Source organism: Heliangelus exortis, chromosome 2 (genome assembly GCF_036169615.1).
Source record: "Heliangelus exortis chromosome 2, bHelExo1.hap1, whole genome shotgun sequence".
NCBI classification, from domain to species: domain Eukaryota; kingdom Metazoa; phylum Chordata; class Aves; order Apodiformes; family Trochilidae; genus Heliangelus; species Heliangelus exortis.
In genome coordinates this window covers 108,990,426-109,007,150 of record NC_092423.1, presented here as the reverse complement: position 1 = coordinate 109,007,150, position 16,725 = coordinate 108,990,426, and the positions used below count along the sequence as shown (strand labels likewise).

Genomic DNA, 16,725 nt, shown 5'->3' with positions numbered 1-16,725 from the left:
AACCCTTGATCCACTACTGCTGCAGTTACCAGACCATGGCACTGAGTGCCACATCCAGTCTCTTTTTAAATATCTCCAGGGACGGAGAATCCACCACTTCCCAGGGCAGCCCATTCCAATGCTTGATCACCCTCTCAGTAAAGAAATTCTTTCTAATGTCCAACCTAAACCTCCCCCGGCACAACTTGAGACCGTGCCCTCTTGTCTTGCTGAGAGTTGCCTGGGAAAAGAGACCAACCCCCCCCTGGCTCCAACCTCCTTTCAGGGAGTTGTAGAGAGTGATGAGGTCTCCCCTGAGCCTCCTCTTCTTCAGGCTGAACAGCCCCAGCTCCCTCAGCCTCTCCTCATAGGATCTGTGCTGGAGTCCCTTCACCAGCCTGGTTGCCCTCCTTTGGACCTGCTCCAGGACCTCAATCTCCTTCCTGAACTGAGGGGCCCAGAACTGGACACAGGACTCGAGGTGTGGCCTCACCAGCGCTGAGTACAGGGGCAAAATTAGAAAGCTTTTGGTGTCGGTCTTGGGTTTTTTTCCTACATAATGGAGAGCAGCTCATGCAAAATGGGGCCATTCTCTTTCTTGGGTCCAACAGAATCTATAGAACTGACCCTACCTATTAACTGCATCAGAAATTTTAAAAATCTTTCTGGTCTTGTCACTGATTGTACGAGAAAATCTGGATCAGCTACTATTTCTAGCAATTAACTTTGGAAAATGAGGAAGGTTTTATTATTGCCTAAAGCCTCCAAAAAGTTCATATACTGTGATGAGTACAGGAATACCAATACATTTTAAAAACAGCATAAAACTGTTATCATATGAGAAAATTCTGAGGTCATCCGTGTATCAGGAATGTATATCGTAACATATGAATCTTTTTTCTCTTCCAGGCTTCAGTTTGTTTCTTTCATTTCCACAAACACTATATAACATTCACAGGTAAGTTAATTAGCATTAAGTAAATTCTATACCTTTCCATTTAAGTCTGTATATTGAACAGTGAAATTTTCCTCATTTGAGGAATAAATATAATGCTTGAAGTAGCCTTGCTTCTTTCAGTCAGATGCTGTCCTGATAATATACTAACAGGTTTTTCTGGCCAATTTCGAGGATTTGACTGGCTTCTTTTCCATGTTTATAACTCAACTTCTTCTCCTTTTACTCACCATTCTCCAGGCAGTCTTGTGCTGGTCCCACATCATAAACTGATGAAAGCCCTGAGGTTATAAACACTGCAGGTTTTTTTTTCAGTTTAATGTGATTTGTAACTTCTACCTGCCCTGGGTAAAGTGTCGTAGCTAATCATCCTGCACTCCATGAAGTACTTTATTGTCTTCCAGATCCTTCTTTGAAACTCTTCTCTATATGAAATCTGCAGATATCTGCCATCAGATACAGGCAGAGCAGGTGGCAAGCTCTGATTACATCTGAGAGCTGGTTTGCTGAACCTAGGCATTTTACACACAGTTTATACTTTGATGGCCTATTTTATTAATGCTGCCTCCTAGCCCATTTCACTCATCTGTCACATCAGGTCTCAGATCCTAAGTATCCCGGAGGAAGGACTGTCAGTGTCTGTCTTCAGGAATTACTGGAAATAAGTATTAAGGTTTACATTTTGAAGAGACTATAAGGCAACACCACATTGCTCCTACACAGCGCTTTAAATGGTGCCTTTCTCAGTGTAGTTAAGAAAAGCATCAGTAGCCCTCTGTTTGGGCAGGAAGGGCTAAGGAGCCACAGCCAGGCTGGGCTTTGAGGCAGGGTGCTGGGAGCAGCACTGGGAGGAGGCTGGGGACCAAGTGGTGTAAGGGACTCCGGTTCAGGGAAGACTGGGAGGAGGACAACACCTTGGGCGTGTCAGTTCTTTCCTCTCATCATCAGGACATTTGTTTAGTGTTTTCCCTTTTGAGTCATCGTTTGATGTAGTTTCTCTCAAGCCTTGCAGTGGGTTTATCATTCCTCCAAACAGAAAAGCACAGTTTAAACATCCAGTCAGGGCTGCCTGAAGGATGCACACGTAAACTATTAGGTAGTGAAGGATTTGAGTTTTCCAGTCATCTCCTCTCTTTCTTCATCCTGCTGCCTGTTTTCAGTTGTTATTTTACCAGAAGAATACTCTTTTTTGGAATGAGAAAGATATTTATTGGATTTTTTTCTCTAGTTGTTCCTATAAAATTGTTCAGATACTGTTTAAAGGATGTTTCCCAGCATATTTCTAATACAGAGTTGCTCTTCTGTACTATAGATATGAAGAAATGGTTTAATGATAGTGAACTTTAGTAAATTAAACCTCCTACTTCTTTTATAACCTCTTGAGAGAGTTTTGCCTGAGTGAGACAGAAGCAAGGTAGCATGCAAAAGCTCTTCATCTGACAGTCACCTTTTTCTGACCCAATAGTTATTTACTACCTTTAATAGGACTACCTTTAAAAGACAACTTAAAATTGTCAAAAAACACAACGCATTATTAATTTTCCTGCACTCTAATTAGCAAACAAAAAACCCCCAAACCTCCCCTTTGGCAACATTGTAGGATAGTCTAGTGGCATCATCTCTAGAGCTGGACAACAGCAATGCCCTCCAGCCATGTGCTTGATTGTGTTGCCACCAAAAGGCAGAGGCCATGTGGGCTAAAGTAATTTCATGCCTCATGTCAGAAGTTTCATCCTTTAAAAAAAATAGATATTTTCAATTCACCAGAAGCCTGCATACAGGCACGTTGGATAACAATTACAACAACATAGCTACTAAAGCTCATTTAATGTGTAACGATGAGATGGTGAAGCTGATCACAATCTATGTAAATAAAACTACATCATATTATTCCAGAAATAAAAGTTACTTGGGTATCCCACAATTTTTTATTAAATGCCTGCGTATCTAGCACATTTGCAGAGGTAGTTCTTGAAAGATGAATTCTTGGGCTGAGTTTAGGCTAGAATTTAAAGTTACTGTGCTGGGACGGAATGGATAAATTTTCTTACTCCATAAATTTTCTAATTTATTTACAGGGCATATTTAAATAAAACACTGAAGAATGATTCTTTGTATGAAGGACTCCTACCTCTTGTGTCACCTCTGTTGCTGTTCATTCTTCTTACAGTCTGGGTGGTTTTATCTCCAGGCAACATATTAGCAAAGCAACCGAGATTGTTTTTATGGATGGTCGGAGTTGCTTTCTCAAACGTTATTGTAAGTATGTTTGTGGTGGTGGTATTATTTACAGATCAATACAGCTTTGTATCTTTAGGTCAATGAACAGAAGGGAACAGAAACTGTAGTTAAAACTCAGCAGAACCACACTGCTCTTCTACCTCTGTGCTACCTGCTTTGTATAAAATTCACCACATCAGCTGTCTGGACACTTACAGGACCACAATACCTACTCCACCACAGCATAATATTTTAAAGTATCTTTTTTTTTTTTTTCTGAGGTGCTAATGAACAGCCTTAGCTGGGGGCAGAGGGTGGGGGACGACTTCCAGAAATAGAACAAACATTCTCTATCACATAGGCTGAACTGGGGACTTGTCTAAAATAAAAGGCAGCTCAACACAAGCATCGATCTACCAGCAAGAGTAGGGGGCTCATAGCCTTAACCTGATGTTGTGCCCATCAGTGTGGTATTCCTGTATCCTACACCTCAGCATTTCAGCATTTTCCCACCGCTGTTCAGGGTAAGAGTTCTTTAGGGGAAGACATAAAGAGGTGAAGGAGCTTTGTGATGGCTCTCTGCCCACATGTTAGTTTCTCCTACATCACATCATTCCGACCAATTTCCTGTGAGAAAAATGCCCGTGAGGCAACATAAACCTCAGTGGAGCAGGAACAAGGGCAGCCAGACAGTAATGCTGAACACTGCAGTTAAACCAGGGCTTTCTTAGCCAGAGGAGGCCCTTCGCTTCTCTTCTTGCCAGGAGAGAGGCAAAGGAGCAGCAGATGAGTTGAAAGGTATTCCTCCATTTAATGCTAAAATATCCTACAGGATAGAGACTAGTGCCATTCTAGGATAATAGTCTCCAACACTGTCTAAAAACCATGTAACTGAGCAATGCTACATCCAATTAAAAAAGCTGAAATGCTTGAAGCACCTTGCATTATAAGAGAGAGCTTTGAAAATGTGGGATTTTAAAAGAGCAAGCATAACTCCTCTATAAATTTGTGTTCAGAAGTGGGAAAGAAATCTTAATTGTAATGCTTGTTAGATTTATCCTACAAATGTATGTTTCTGAAAGTTGACAGATCAAAAAGTTCCATCTTAAGGACTTAATCTCACAACATTTAGGTTATTTTAAGTTTTATTTTATGCATTTTTCATTGTCTGATCCACCCCTTTTTCTCTAAGACAACAGAGTAGACTCCTAAATGAGAAATAGAATTATTTCATAGCAGTGGGAAAGGGCTTTCAGACTTTAGCAGATGGTAGGTTCTGCACATATGTCTCAACCAACTGAGAACAATTGTGGCTGGATGCTTAAAGTAGTAGTATGGCAAATCAGAAGTTTTCTTGTAAGACTACAGCTTATTAGATGTTGAGTGCAATGCATATTCTACTTGGTGTTGATTTTACTGCAACATCTACTGCAGTGTTAGAGCTTCACATGAATTAAAAGTGTATGTATGTTAGTGGAAATTATTCACATTTTAAAAGCAAGCGTTAAAAATGCAAGGGTATTTGTTGGAATTTATAAGATTTTAAAAGTGAAAAACAAGTTTGTACTCTGACACACTGGGTTTCCATAATCTGTTTTGTAGACCACAAATTGCAGCCCATGTTTCTCTATCTGCCAGAATCTTGAACATCTTATGCCTTTGACAATGTATTTAGTTGCACAGCAGATCCTTTGGTCCAAATGCCTGGTCTGAGACCTGGCATTGCAGACATGCATTGTCAGGACGAGTAGGGGAGGTGACAGCCTCCTAAGAAAGGGAGGCTGGAAAGGAAAATCCATCATTTTTGGCTAAACTAAGGGAAAAAAGGTCTTCAACACCAAAAAAAGGAAAGTCCCAAAAAGGAAAAAGGGAAAGTCCTAAAAAGGAAAGTCCTAAAAAAGTCCACTTGACAGGAGGACTTTGTTCCCCAGTCTCCCCAGCTGGGAGCAGGACTGCCCATGGGTTGACCACCCCTCTTGCAGGGAGGTTCAGGCCTTGCTTTGAGATTTGCTTCTAACACTCAGAGGTATCCAGGGCTGAGCAAAGAGCCATGGAGCACAGCTATCACAGCTCCCAGTTAGACAGGAGGGGCAAGTCCTGAGCCATCATCATAGCAGGAGCTCAGTAGCCCATGTGGGGCCAACTGATGAGCTGGAGCAGCTCAGGCTCAGGAGATGTTTCATAAGGAACCTTCCAGGGGAGAGGGTAAGAGAGAGCACCCTAAGGACCTCTCTAGAGGTACAAACCACAGCTGCTGGAGGTTTAAGTTCAGAAGGACCAGGGTTTCATTTCAAGTTGTGAGGGAAGTGGATGGAAAAGCTATGGTGCCATAGCTTAACCTTTTCTTTCCAGTGCCTCTCCAGATTTCAGATCCTTCACCTTCTACCACTGGTTTTACCTCACTTGTAGTGTCAGTCAGTACTTCAGGATGAGGGGGAATAGAGAATTGAGGGAGGAGAGCAGAGCATAGTCCAGTCCATTTTGCAGTCCTGTGATACACTGAAGGTGAATTGCTTCAAATATTAATAAGCAATCTCTATGAAAAATTGAGCACTGTTCCTAACATGGTGTAATAATGCTTTGAAACTGTGTGCAATCCCATCTCTGGGCAGGTGCAATTTTTCAGCCAGGAAAACTATAGTGTAGAGATTGCTTTAGCAATTTCTGATGCCCCCTGGAATGCCTCCCAAAGGACTCATGAAACCAGTGTTATTCAAAAAAATCCTAATCAATCCTGATAGCGGCATTGTAAGCAAAATATTTACACTAGGTACAAATGTTAACTTCTCACATTATTTAAAGTTAACTTTTTTTTCATGGTTTACTTTGGCATTCTTCAGGTCCCACAGCACTGGCAGTAAAGCCAGTATTTTTTTCTCTATGGTCAGACTCCTGCTGCAGCTGCCATAGGATTTTGGGCACTGCACAGGGAATTAATTTTTCATCCTTCTACTGTTTTCAGGATTCATAAAATCTGGTTTTTATTGATATGAAATTTTGATGGAAACTTACACTTGAAATAATTTCAGATGTGCCTCTTTTTTTTAAAAAAAGAGAATAATGTGTATGAAACAATTCCTGGTTTAGGAAGTCTAAACCAGGTAAAACAGGCACACTTAATTGGCTGTAAAAATCTGAACTTCAACTCATTGTGTTTCAAGAACTCAGTAAAACTAAGCTAATTCCTTTCAGTTAAACCATGCACCATCACCACAAAATAATCCTTTTTCTGCCTTTCTGAGGAGATCCCTTTCTGGGCCCCCAGCTACATCTCCAGGGAGCCCACCACTATCATTGAGCCAAGGAAATGGTGTTTTAGTACATGAAAGAGCGCTGGAAAAGAAAAACAGGATTTAAAAGTGGCATATATGGCCTTCCCTCCCTTTTAAAGAATGAATCAGAATATATTTCTGTCACGCCGTGTGATTAAAATACCAGTGTGCTCTCCCAGTGATTAAGTGGTGGCACATTTGATTTGGGATCACAACTTTATGAGCCAGTGTGAAAGCAGGAGGTGTCAAACTTCCCTTTTGCAAAGATGTGCTTCAGCTCCCAAAGCAGAGCCTGTCAAAACACTGTCTCAGGAAAGAAGTGCACATTTTAAATTACTCGTAATAAAGTCCTGTCAGAGGCACAGACAATAAGGCACAAAGCTATATCTGTAGCAGTCTTCACACCAGAAACAAACACTAGAAACTCCACTAGAAACTTGTTTTCCCCTCAAGAGCAAACCAGAGAGATGTAGCTTTTTTTTTTTGCCTAGCCCCAGTGTTTCTCACCTGGTGCCTTTCTACTCTGACAGTGCAAGGTGATCATCTGCCAGATGAGCAGCACCCAGCCGGAGCTTTTCCACTGGTTCCTCTTCCCGCTGGCCCTGGTGGTCTACGCAGCCATCTCTGGGCTGCTGGGCTGGACAGAAGAAGTGGTGCTCGTCCTCTTCACCGGGCTGGTCACGGCTGCCCACGTGCACTACGGGGTCTGCGTGGTGAGCTGCCACCTCTGAAGCAGCCACGGGAGAGCTGCACAGAGTGGGGAGGAAGATGGGGCTCTGGCAATGGGTTCTGCGCTCCCCAGCAGGGGCAAATGTCCAGGAGACTGAATGTTCAGTTCTTGGGGTTTTGCTGTGTGTTGTTTTGTTCAGTATAATTTTTTTAAAAGTCAGTTTACAGCAGGTTGTGCCTTTTTGCATGAGCAGCAACTTTGGTGGCTTGAATTATTCGTATGGCCAATGGGTTTTGGCTTTAAACTGATCACAATCAGAGTGGTTATGGACTGGTTTTATATACCATGAATTCCCTGCTCCTTTTTCCTTTTTAATTCCTGAGGCTACTTGACTGGGGAAAAAAAAAAACCTGTTAAAATGAAAAGTGAAATGAATAGAATTCATAAAATAAGGTTGATCTTGCTTTGAATCTGCAAGCAAAATATCTGTCCCAATTTCTAATCTTGTTTTGGCCCCTTGTTAGAATCTTCTAAGCTGGAGACATGGTTTTCCATTTCATTCAGTCTTAGCAGCATGTGCTAGATACCAGTTTTGTCATTTATTGTCATCTGAATTACTGCATAAAGTCATTTGTCCTCAGTTAATGCCCCTTTCTTCTAAAGAGCATTATCAAATAATCCTTAGCTAAGTGTCTTAGCCAGGGTTTGCTTTCAGGTAAAACGTCTTGCATGGCAAAGATCTCATTTCACAAAGACTTGGTCAGTGGTCTTTTATTTAAGATACACAGCTGGGATGCAGGGATGCTTCTTCTTGACTTTAGAAGAGTCTTCTTGTTGATAAACATTGGCATTGTGGTAGGGTTTTGACCCAGCACTGTTACAGGCCAGTTGGTGGAGGTCAAAATTCACTGGTGACCTAAGGGGCCCAGCTCCATCACAGTTTATGTCATCTGTGAAGCTGGTCTGTAGTGGTTTAACTTCCCATCAGTGTGCTGGAGGAGGAATGTCAAGACCTCAGCTCTCTTGCTTGAATTCTCCCAGGTCCTCATGTACTCATAGGTCCCTAAGTACACAAGGACTGTGGTTGGGCCCTCGCCAGTCTGATCAGGAGGTAAAACAGGCACACTTACCTGACTAAAAAGTTAAGTGAGGAGAGAGGAGGAGAGAGTCAGTGAAATATGGAGCATGTACAAAACTGTTTGCTAATCTCTGTGATTTCTCTTTAGGGGAGGCAGCTGAGCGAGCACTTGAACATCTACATCTTTTCTCTGAAGAAACGTGTCCAAGAGTGAACTCCTGCACTATGATCAGACTGTAGCACTTGATGTGGAGATTTGCAGCTCTCCTGATATGATAAACTGTTGGAATTAATCTGAGTAAAATAACCAAAGAATAGAATAGTCCTGATATCTGAACCACTGCGACAATGAGCTATGCAGCAAGATGCTTCATCTCAGAGGAAGATTCCCGTCCAGCAGAGAAGTGTTTACCAAGCTGTTCTGCTGCTAATATTTCTTCTCTTCACTAATGCCATATTACTGCTATCTCTGAAGCTTTTGTCTTCCTCCTCTTCACCACTGGGTCCAAAGTCCTGGAGAAACCCCTGCCAGGTTACATGACACCCTTCATGGTTTGTAACCAGCGTTGGTTTTGCCCAGCCTAGTCACCAGTGGGACCTCAGCAATGCAAACCCTCCCTGTATGTCATTTCCCCATTTCACCCGTGCCTGCTTCTTTTTTCCATATTTGTTTTCTTTCATTTCTTCCATAAAAACTCCTGAAGGGCTTATGTACATTCTGTATGGGTGTGTGAAGAAAAGAGAAGGAGCTCAGAAAACTGTGGGTAAAGTGTTTTTGAAATGTATGATTTTTTTTTTTTTTCCTCCCCAGCATTAAGATGACTCTCAGTATCTGTCAGGAATTCAGAAAGCTGAATCTAAATCTTCTTAGCTGGCCTTTATACTGATTTTCTAGGCAGAAACAAGTGCATTGTTGATATTTGGGTAGCAACAAGCAGTACACCCTACAAAGATAATCACATGAGAATAAATTTGGCCAACAAACCTTTGAAGATTCTCATATTTCACTGGAAAACTGGTTAGTCAAACCTCATCTGTGAGTGTGAAATGCTAAGCAGATAACTTTCCCCATGCTTGAAACAAATTCTTGTGGGTTTAGATATTGACAAAACAAACAAACAAATGGGAAAAAACAGAGACAAGAAAAGTTTTGGGTTTTTTTTTTTTTTGATGTTACATGTTTGCACACAAACATAAACTGCCCTCTTCATCTATAATATATGTAGGTTTTATGTGTGCCTTGGAGGGAGGAGTAAGAATTTGAGTTTCATCTCTTTTCATATGTTGCCCTAGCCAGAGGGACTTTGTGGCCTTGAAGCACTAATGAAACAATCTGTCCATTTTCCCCAAGGTAAGCTTTATATTACATTTCTTGCAGACATGGCAGACTGACTGGCATGTTTATTAACAAGTTAGCCATCTCGCTTGCCAGAAGCAGGGCAGAAGGGTTGAGCTGCTGAGCCTCACAGTCACTTTTTTCAGTTCTTAGACCATTTTTCTGGCTGTAGCACTGCCCTTGTGCTTTTTTCCCCAGTTAGCATACTCTTACATCAGAAGCTCCTATCAATGTTTCCAGTTGAGCACTGACCAGTCGTATTTTTGTGAGCAGCTCCAATTTCAGTTTGGATGGCCTGGTACAGTAGTTGACCTACCACAACATCAGCAGAGCTGATTTTCTGTGGTGGATGTTGCCATAGGTACTGGGGGACGAGTCTGTGCATCAGCTTTTCCTCTTCACAAAGCAGGAACACAACACCAAGTTGTAAAGTGACTGGTGGTTTCTACGTATGCTTCTTCCACTGACAGGATGACACGCTGAGGGTCACAGTTTAAGCAGCTGAAGGCTTGAGTTAGGCAGAGGAAGTGGATCAATGTTGGCCAGTGTTGGGATGGAGATTTTGCTGAGCTCTGCAGACTCCAGGTAGGAAGGAGGAGGCTCCTGTGCCTTCCAGCACTGCTGCCATCCAGCCCCCAGGCTGCAGCTGGAGCAACAAGAGGCATCTCCCTTTCTTCCTCCCCATCAGCAGAGTGGCCATGCCCCTGCCCCACACGATGCCCAGGGTGTGTGGGCTATCCACAGGGGTCCTCCCTAATTGCACTTAGAATAAGGCTGACAGCTGTTTCTTTTTTTAAAAGGAATGCTAAGAACAACACCCTGACTGCATTTGAAGGGAAATGAGTTTGACACAGGCGTGTGCTCAACAGTCTTGCTGTTTGGTGAAGTTAAATATTACATCTGATGCCAGATAAGCTACCACGAAAGTCTCACCTGTTTGAATGGTTTATATTTAACCCATCGATAAAAAATATCTGGATGAAGTCCTGATGGGAAAAGGATTAGAATGCAATAAAGAAAAGTACCTCTGGATTGAATGTTGCTGTACTAGGGGAATTCTGGACAGGCTTTCCTTTTCCTTTTGCCTTGCACTTATTTATGAAACAGCTGGAAATAATGGTCACAGAAGTGGTAAAATGTCATGCACTGTAATGGGAGTATTTTCCAATATTTCATTAAAAGAAATTATGAAACTTGAACTGCCACAAACTGCTTGCACTTGTACCTTTCTAAAAAGAAATACTGCATCACTTTTAAAGGAAATTAAGGTCTGAACAGCTTTTTCAGAATCTATATATGAAGACATGGCAAATAACTTTCCTTTTTAAAGCACCTTGTCATTACAAGCTCTATAAAGCCAAGTATAAAACCAGATAATGTATTTCACAGTGTATATGTTGAACTGTTAGCCATCCTACATGGAACTGGTTCAATGAATGGGAATAAAAATACTTTGTTCATAGGGTGGCATGGTCACAGATTTAATTTGCAAAGTCAGATAATGGTATGAAAATAACCTAACAGTCTAATGAAAACCTTTTTGGGTAACATTATGGCAGGAAGCAAAATTTCCACCTCTAGGAACTGAAAAACGTGTCACTTTTTTTTTTTTAATCCTGTTGAGCATTCACAGTAGCCCAAAGACACATCTCCCCCCTTGTCTTATGCAAATCAACTAAACTAGTGCTCCCAGGTTGGAAACAGACTTATCTGGTCCTATCTTCATCCTCCCCTCTACCAAAAACCTTCTCTTGGTGTTGCTGGCCAGTGGCTCAGCCCCAGCTCTGGGGGTACCTGGAGGCAGCAGGAGGAGCCAGGCTGATCTTCCCATGCTGACACACAACCAGGTAGCTTCAACCCACTGCAGAAAGAAGTCCTCACCCATGGCTCAAATCCCCGGAGATGTAGCAGAAATTACTGCAGCAATGTTGCTCATGCTGCAAAAGATCAGAGCTGTGAGAATTATAATGAAGTTTTACCCTTTTCTTCCCATACTCTAGCATTTTAACCCAAACTGTGGGTAGCTTTTAGGTATTGTGATGAAGATTCATCCTTGCCCTTGCAAGGAAGGTTGACCAGGAGCTTTAGTGCCCTTGGTATAATTCTCTCTTCACCTCCTGGCTCTTCACCTCATGATTTTTGCTTTTGCTGTACATCAAATGAGATTTAGTACTCTGAAATCAAGAAGCATTCACCATAAAGGAGAATGTTCTGTTTACATGCATATACACATATGCCTTCTCTTTTTTGATTTGTAGAATGTGATATATTTGCTGAGCCCTTGGGGAAGCAGATACAATTTACACACGTAGAGTAAGTTAACTTTGTTTTTTTTTTTTTAAAAGCTGTTGCCTTTTCCTTCCTAATCCCATATGTAATCACTAATGAAATAAAAATACATCTTTAAGCAGAAAAAGTGTTATTTTAGAATGTTCCGAATAGTCTCTAGAGCTAGACAGATTTTAACATATATTTTTTTATTAAATATGTAAAAAGATAAACGCAAGTCAAGTTATTCACATATTCAGACAAAAATCTACTCTACCATGCGACAATCTGTGGATAATGTAAAATGACTGATACATCTGAATAAGACTTTTTGTTTCTATTATGTCATTACTTATCTATTTATAATTAACAATACATATGTTTACATTCCTTTCAGTTTACATTTAATATATAACCAAAGCTTTATGGTGTGCTATTTAGTAAAGGTAATTACAAATGCATATTAAAACCATAACGGAAGAATGGGTTACTCACAAGGGGTGGGGGAGAAGGACAACTCTTTCCCCTTTCAGAGCATCACTCTCCCCTCAGCACAGCCCAGTTTCTAGTGCTTATGAGGTACTTTACTGCCCTGGCTCTCTCTGTCAGTCACTTCCCCCTTGATACAGACAATGAGAGGGCTGTGGTCCTCAGACCAGATATAGGATGTAAGGAATTTTCAGGAAATTAAGTTCAGCTTTTTTTTTTTTTTTTTTTTTTTTTTTTTTTTTTTAATTCTTAAGTATGCTTCAAAGAGAGAGAAGGAGAGAGGCACAACAGCCTGGCTACGAACCCTCCAGGGAGTTCAGCAACCCAACTGTTTGCACCTCTAGAAAAGCATTTTCTCTTGGAAGTGCTCTTAATGCATCTGCTCTAGTATAAGCAGAAGGATGTATTGCAGCAAGCAGAGACTGGTGCTGAAGAAATTAAGTTGATAGCCTGATCCCAAACTCCTTACCCCATCAGAAATCCCATGCAGGTTAAAGGACATTCTAGAGACTGGAAAAAATTAGTAACTGCTCTTCGGTGCAACAGTATTATGAAGAACTACCGTTTATTACAATGACAATTGTAATAAGTACATATGTTCTAATAAACACAAATACAACAAAAATGACAATTCCTCCATTTGTGGCAATTCTCAGAAATACTCATTTTGGGGTATACACATTTTTATAAACCAGACCTTATTTGTAACCAATCTAAAAGGGAATGGAAAGCGCTGGACCACAGGTTGCAGCACTTTCACTTCATCATCAGGTAAGAAGTGAGGTTAATGCTGGAGGCAGGGATGGAAAACCTTCAGCCCACAGGGTCCAGAAACTCTTCTGCTGAGCAGGGGGAGAGTGATCAAGGAATGAGAAATATCTGTTCTAATCCTTAACGGTATTTTGTATATATTGTCTGTGGTGCAACACAACAGCAGGGATCTCACATTTAACTAAGAGCCACTTAGCTGCAAAAGATCAATTAGGAACAGAAAACTGCACATGTCTGTCTGTGTGTGTGTGTGTGTGTGTGTGTGTGTGTGTGTGTGTGTGTGTGTGTTGGGGGTGGATTAATTAAAACCCTTTCTATGGAAGTGTAAGCTGAGAACTTAGGCTCTGGGGGTCCATGAAGGTCTAAGATTAGCTGTTCAAGAGGCTTTTGAGTTTTTCAGTGACTGCTGAATTGAGATGGGACTTCCATGTACCTGCCGAAGCCACGTAACAACCCACAGTTAAGAACACCAAAAGTGAGAGACCAAAAATACCAAGCATGAGACTCCTGCACAGTTTTATGAGAAAAATAAGGAATGCTTTGTATATGTCAAGATACAGCTGTTTATAAAATAACACCATTTAGAACAGGGTGATGGGACTGCACTGGAAGGGAACGCTCTCACTGCAGACATCTCCAGGGCAGATGTGGTCCTGCACCATGCCGGCCTTGCCAGAGGAAGGTCAGCCAGGCACAGAACCAGCTCTGTGCCCCTCAGTCAGCTGGTTCCACCCTGGTGTGTGCTCTGGCTCCAGAAGGGCTCCTCATTGCCTCTCCATGCTTCTGAAGCAGCCTCAACACCTACGAGTTGTCCACCACCCACCTAAAGGGAGTTCAGAGTGGTTTAGGGCTTGTGCTGTTGCTATTTTTTACCCCATGCCTTGCACTAGCAAGAAAATTTTCTGTCTTCCATACTTCTATGGAAGCAGAAGAGGGAAGGATAGCAAAAAGAAATGGCTGGCCTTCTTTGTCTTCTTCTGAGGGGTGGGAGGCCAAGTATAATAGCAGAGATCTTGTCCTGCATCCACACTTGCGTCAAGGAGATTTTTCTCCTCCAGCACTGACCTCTGTGGAGGCAGCGAGGAACTGGGACTGGAGGCTGGGACTGAATTCCTCAGGAAGGAAGAAAAGCTAGGAAATGTCTGTGACTAGTCAGAAAACTGGAAAGGTTTTCAAAAAAATGTAACTGGATGTCTGTTTCTCCAGAGATGGGCCAAAAAACATACCATGCGGCTTCCTAACAAGCTTTCTAACACAGGGTTTAAATCTCCTAGTGAAACAGATGCTTTGCCTTCCATTTAGTGAAAGCAGGAAAGGAATAAACATGAGCAACATGAGCATTTTCCTTCACAACACACCTCATTGTTATGGCTTGAGTATGACTTCCACTGTATCCCTTTATTCCAATTAGACCGAATTTATGCCCCAAGGCAGAGATGCACGAGAAAATGCAAAAGCACCACAAAGTGAGAGACACAGCTAGTGGTATGGTACTTCTTGCCACACAAAATGCCAATATAAATATGTTAGAACAAGTTACAAGTGTATCATACTTAAGACAAAAAAAAAAAAAAAAAGAAAAAAAAATAAATATTTTTTTTTAAAAAGAGCAGAACAAATCTCAAGCAGCCAAGTGGTGAAGTTGCAGTGATGTACAGTAGGTGATGTAGCCCTACAACCTCTTGGGAAGATACACTGAAAGAAGACGTCTGCAAATGCATCTTGGCAAAATATGGGTACAGAATGCAGTGGTTGGCTGGCACTCACTATGGTACATAATGTTAATGGCAGACTGGGAGTGAACTGATTTCAAGTTTGAGGCCACACATGTTCCATTCTCCAGAAGAAAGTTCTCACACAAAACGAAAATTGTCAGAGATGCTGGGTGAGTCAGTACTCCTCCTGCTGCTGAGGCTGTTCAAGGACTTGCTCTTCACCTTCATGTTCTTCTGTGTGGCTCTCCTGCAGGGTGAAAAAGACCCCAGAAACACTCTTCAGCAGAAAGCATTTCTCATGTAATCTTGCCACCCCCCAGTGCTCACAGCAGCCTAAATCCAAACTTCTAATCTTCATGCAAATAAATAACAAAATGAGTAATAATGTGAGAAAAGCAGCATCTTGTATTATTACAATAACATGTATTTACTTGGCTTTTCTTCAGCATGTACACAGTACTGATATTTCACCAGAAAAAGTGTCAGTTTTCAACATCACTGAGTGTTAACTATTCCAGTTAGTGAAAATTTTGAGTAGCTAGAGAGTGAAATGCTCAACAGTTGGATGCTCTACCACAGCATCCTAATGTCCTCCCATTTCCACTTTGTCCAAGGATTTTTGAACCTGTCTGCTATAGTTTTCACATGATCTTCACTCTAGGTTTAGAACACTAAATGAACAAGACACTTCCGCTATCATCTCCTTTAAAAGTTGAAATCAGCCTCCTTTTTCAGGTCAGATATACTACTTGCCCAAAATATCATACCGATGCTTGACCAGAGTTCAAAGGCTATAAAAATAGTGATTTTTAGAAGTGTCCAGAAAATAAAACCAAAGGCTTGCACGCACATACATTGCCTTTCAATGCTTGAACAAGAAAATATAACAAATTGATACTGCTATCTTTTCCAATTTGAGGCAAAATTAAAAAGGGAGGCTATAATTTAGGTTTCCTAAGAACAGTTCAGAGCAGCTTATGCATTAGGAAAATTCCCTTTCTGGCAATAAAATACTCCTATTTCTAAAGGGCAAGAATAGGAGAACATGTTTCCTAAGACCTGCTGATACAATGGAAATATTCATTTGTTTACCACATACAGAAACAGTCAAATTCCAGCCTCCAGCAAGCTGTCACCCAGGTGCTATTTGAAGTAGGAAGCCACACACTTGAGCCAGGACAAAGGCAGTTTGGCACCTTATGGTGCCCTGGGGGGAACAGCACCCTTATTACATGCAGTAGATACATCATGTCAAAACAGTTTTTTTAGTATTATCTAAAAATCACAACTTCTGTAATGGTCTGCACAAGTGCAAGGCTTGCAGAGAACAGGATTTTCACAGAGAAAAGCTGACAGCTGTGAGAACATGGCCCTGCCATCCAGGGTGAGGGAAGTGAAACTCGTTTAGCCCCAGTGAGCTGTGTTCCTTAACCCACCTTTTCTGATCTTCCTCCCGTGTTGAAGTGACCTGCCCTGGAATGCACCCCTTCCATAGGCTCTAGGTATTCAGCATTTACAAGAAACATCTATCAGAAAGCCAACTCATGCAGATTTTACAGGTCACACACATGCTATCCTTTCATGCATATAAAAGGAAAGCCTCTAACCACAGGGAGTGGCTTGGGAACCTACTCTGCAGCTCTGAAGAAGAGTGGTGGCTCCCCTCTTGCTACCTTTACTTTTGATGGAAATGGTAAATCCTATGTGACTATTTTAGAAGTTTTTCTGTGACTTGGACTAGTGCTTCTCAGTATGTACAGCTTGTACAAATACATAAACTGGGAAAGACAAGAGTCACTATGCCCGATTACCTTGGAACTCCTTGAATAGTAAATAAGTAAAGCAGTAGAAGATTTACTTAGACCATTTATTTCTGTCTCAGATCACACAACCACGGCCATCCCCATCTCCCATGATGAGAAGTGCTCTCTTTTGACCCTTAATCCATCTACCTCCAACTATTCAGGTGTGC

The 16,725-nt window shown here is 41.6% G+C and overlaps 2 protein-coding genes across 6 annotated transcripts in view; one reads left to right on the top strand and one right to left on the bottom strand.

Moving 5' to 3' along the window:
* The window catches only part of LOC139793176 (ethanolaminephosphotransferase 1-like), a 55,600-nt gene extending 46,438 nt beyond the window's left edge, over positions 1–9,162 (top strand). Inside the window, exons 7-10 of one of the 2 annotated variants that reach the window (XM_071737502.1) lie at positions 889–937; positions 3,013–3,193; positions 6,957–7,139; positions 8,323–9,162. In XM_071737502.1, the coding sequence (XP_071593603.1) occupies positions 889–937; positions 3,013–3,193; positions 6,957–7,139; positions 8,323–8,388 (479 nt within the window). In that variant the 3' untranslated portion in view covers positions 8,389–9,162. The remainder of the gene's footprint in view (positions 1–888; positions 938–3,012; positions 3,194–6,956; positions 7,140–8,322) is intronic. The other variant, XM_071737503.1, reaches the window with a different exon arrangement.
* A 2,808-nt stretch (positions 9,163–11,970) lies between these two features.
* Positions 11,971–16,725, bottom strand: part of MAPRE2 (microtubule associated protein RP/EB family member 2) — a 103,892-nt gene continuing 99,137 nt past the window's right edge. For 3 of the 4 annotated variants that reach the window (XM_071737500.1, XM_071737497.1, XM_071737498.1), the window contains one exon: positions 11,971–15,000. In XM_071737500.1, coding sequence (XP_071593601.1) covers positions 14,929–15,000 — 72 coding nt within the window. In that variant the 3' untranslated portion in view covers positions 11,971–14,928. The remainder of the gene's footprint in view (positions 15,001–16,725) is intronic. The other variant, XM_071737501.1, reaches the window with a different exon arrangement.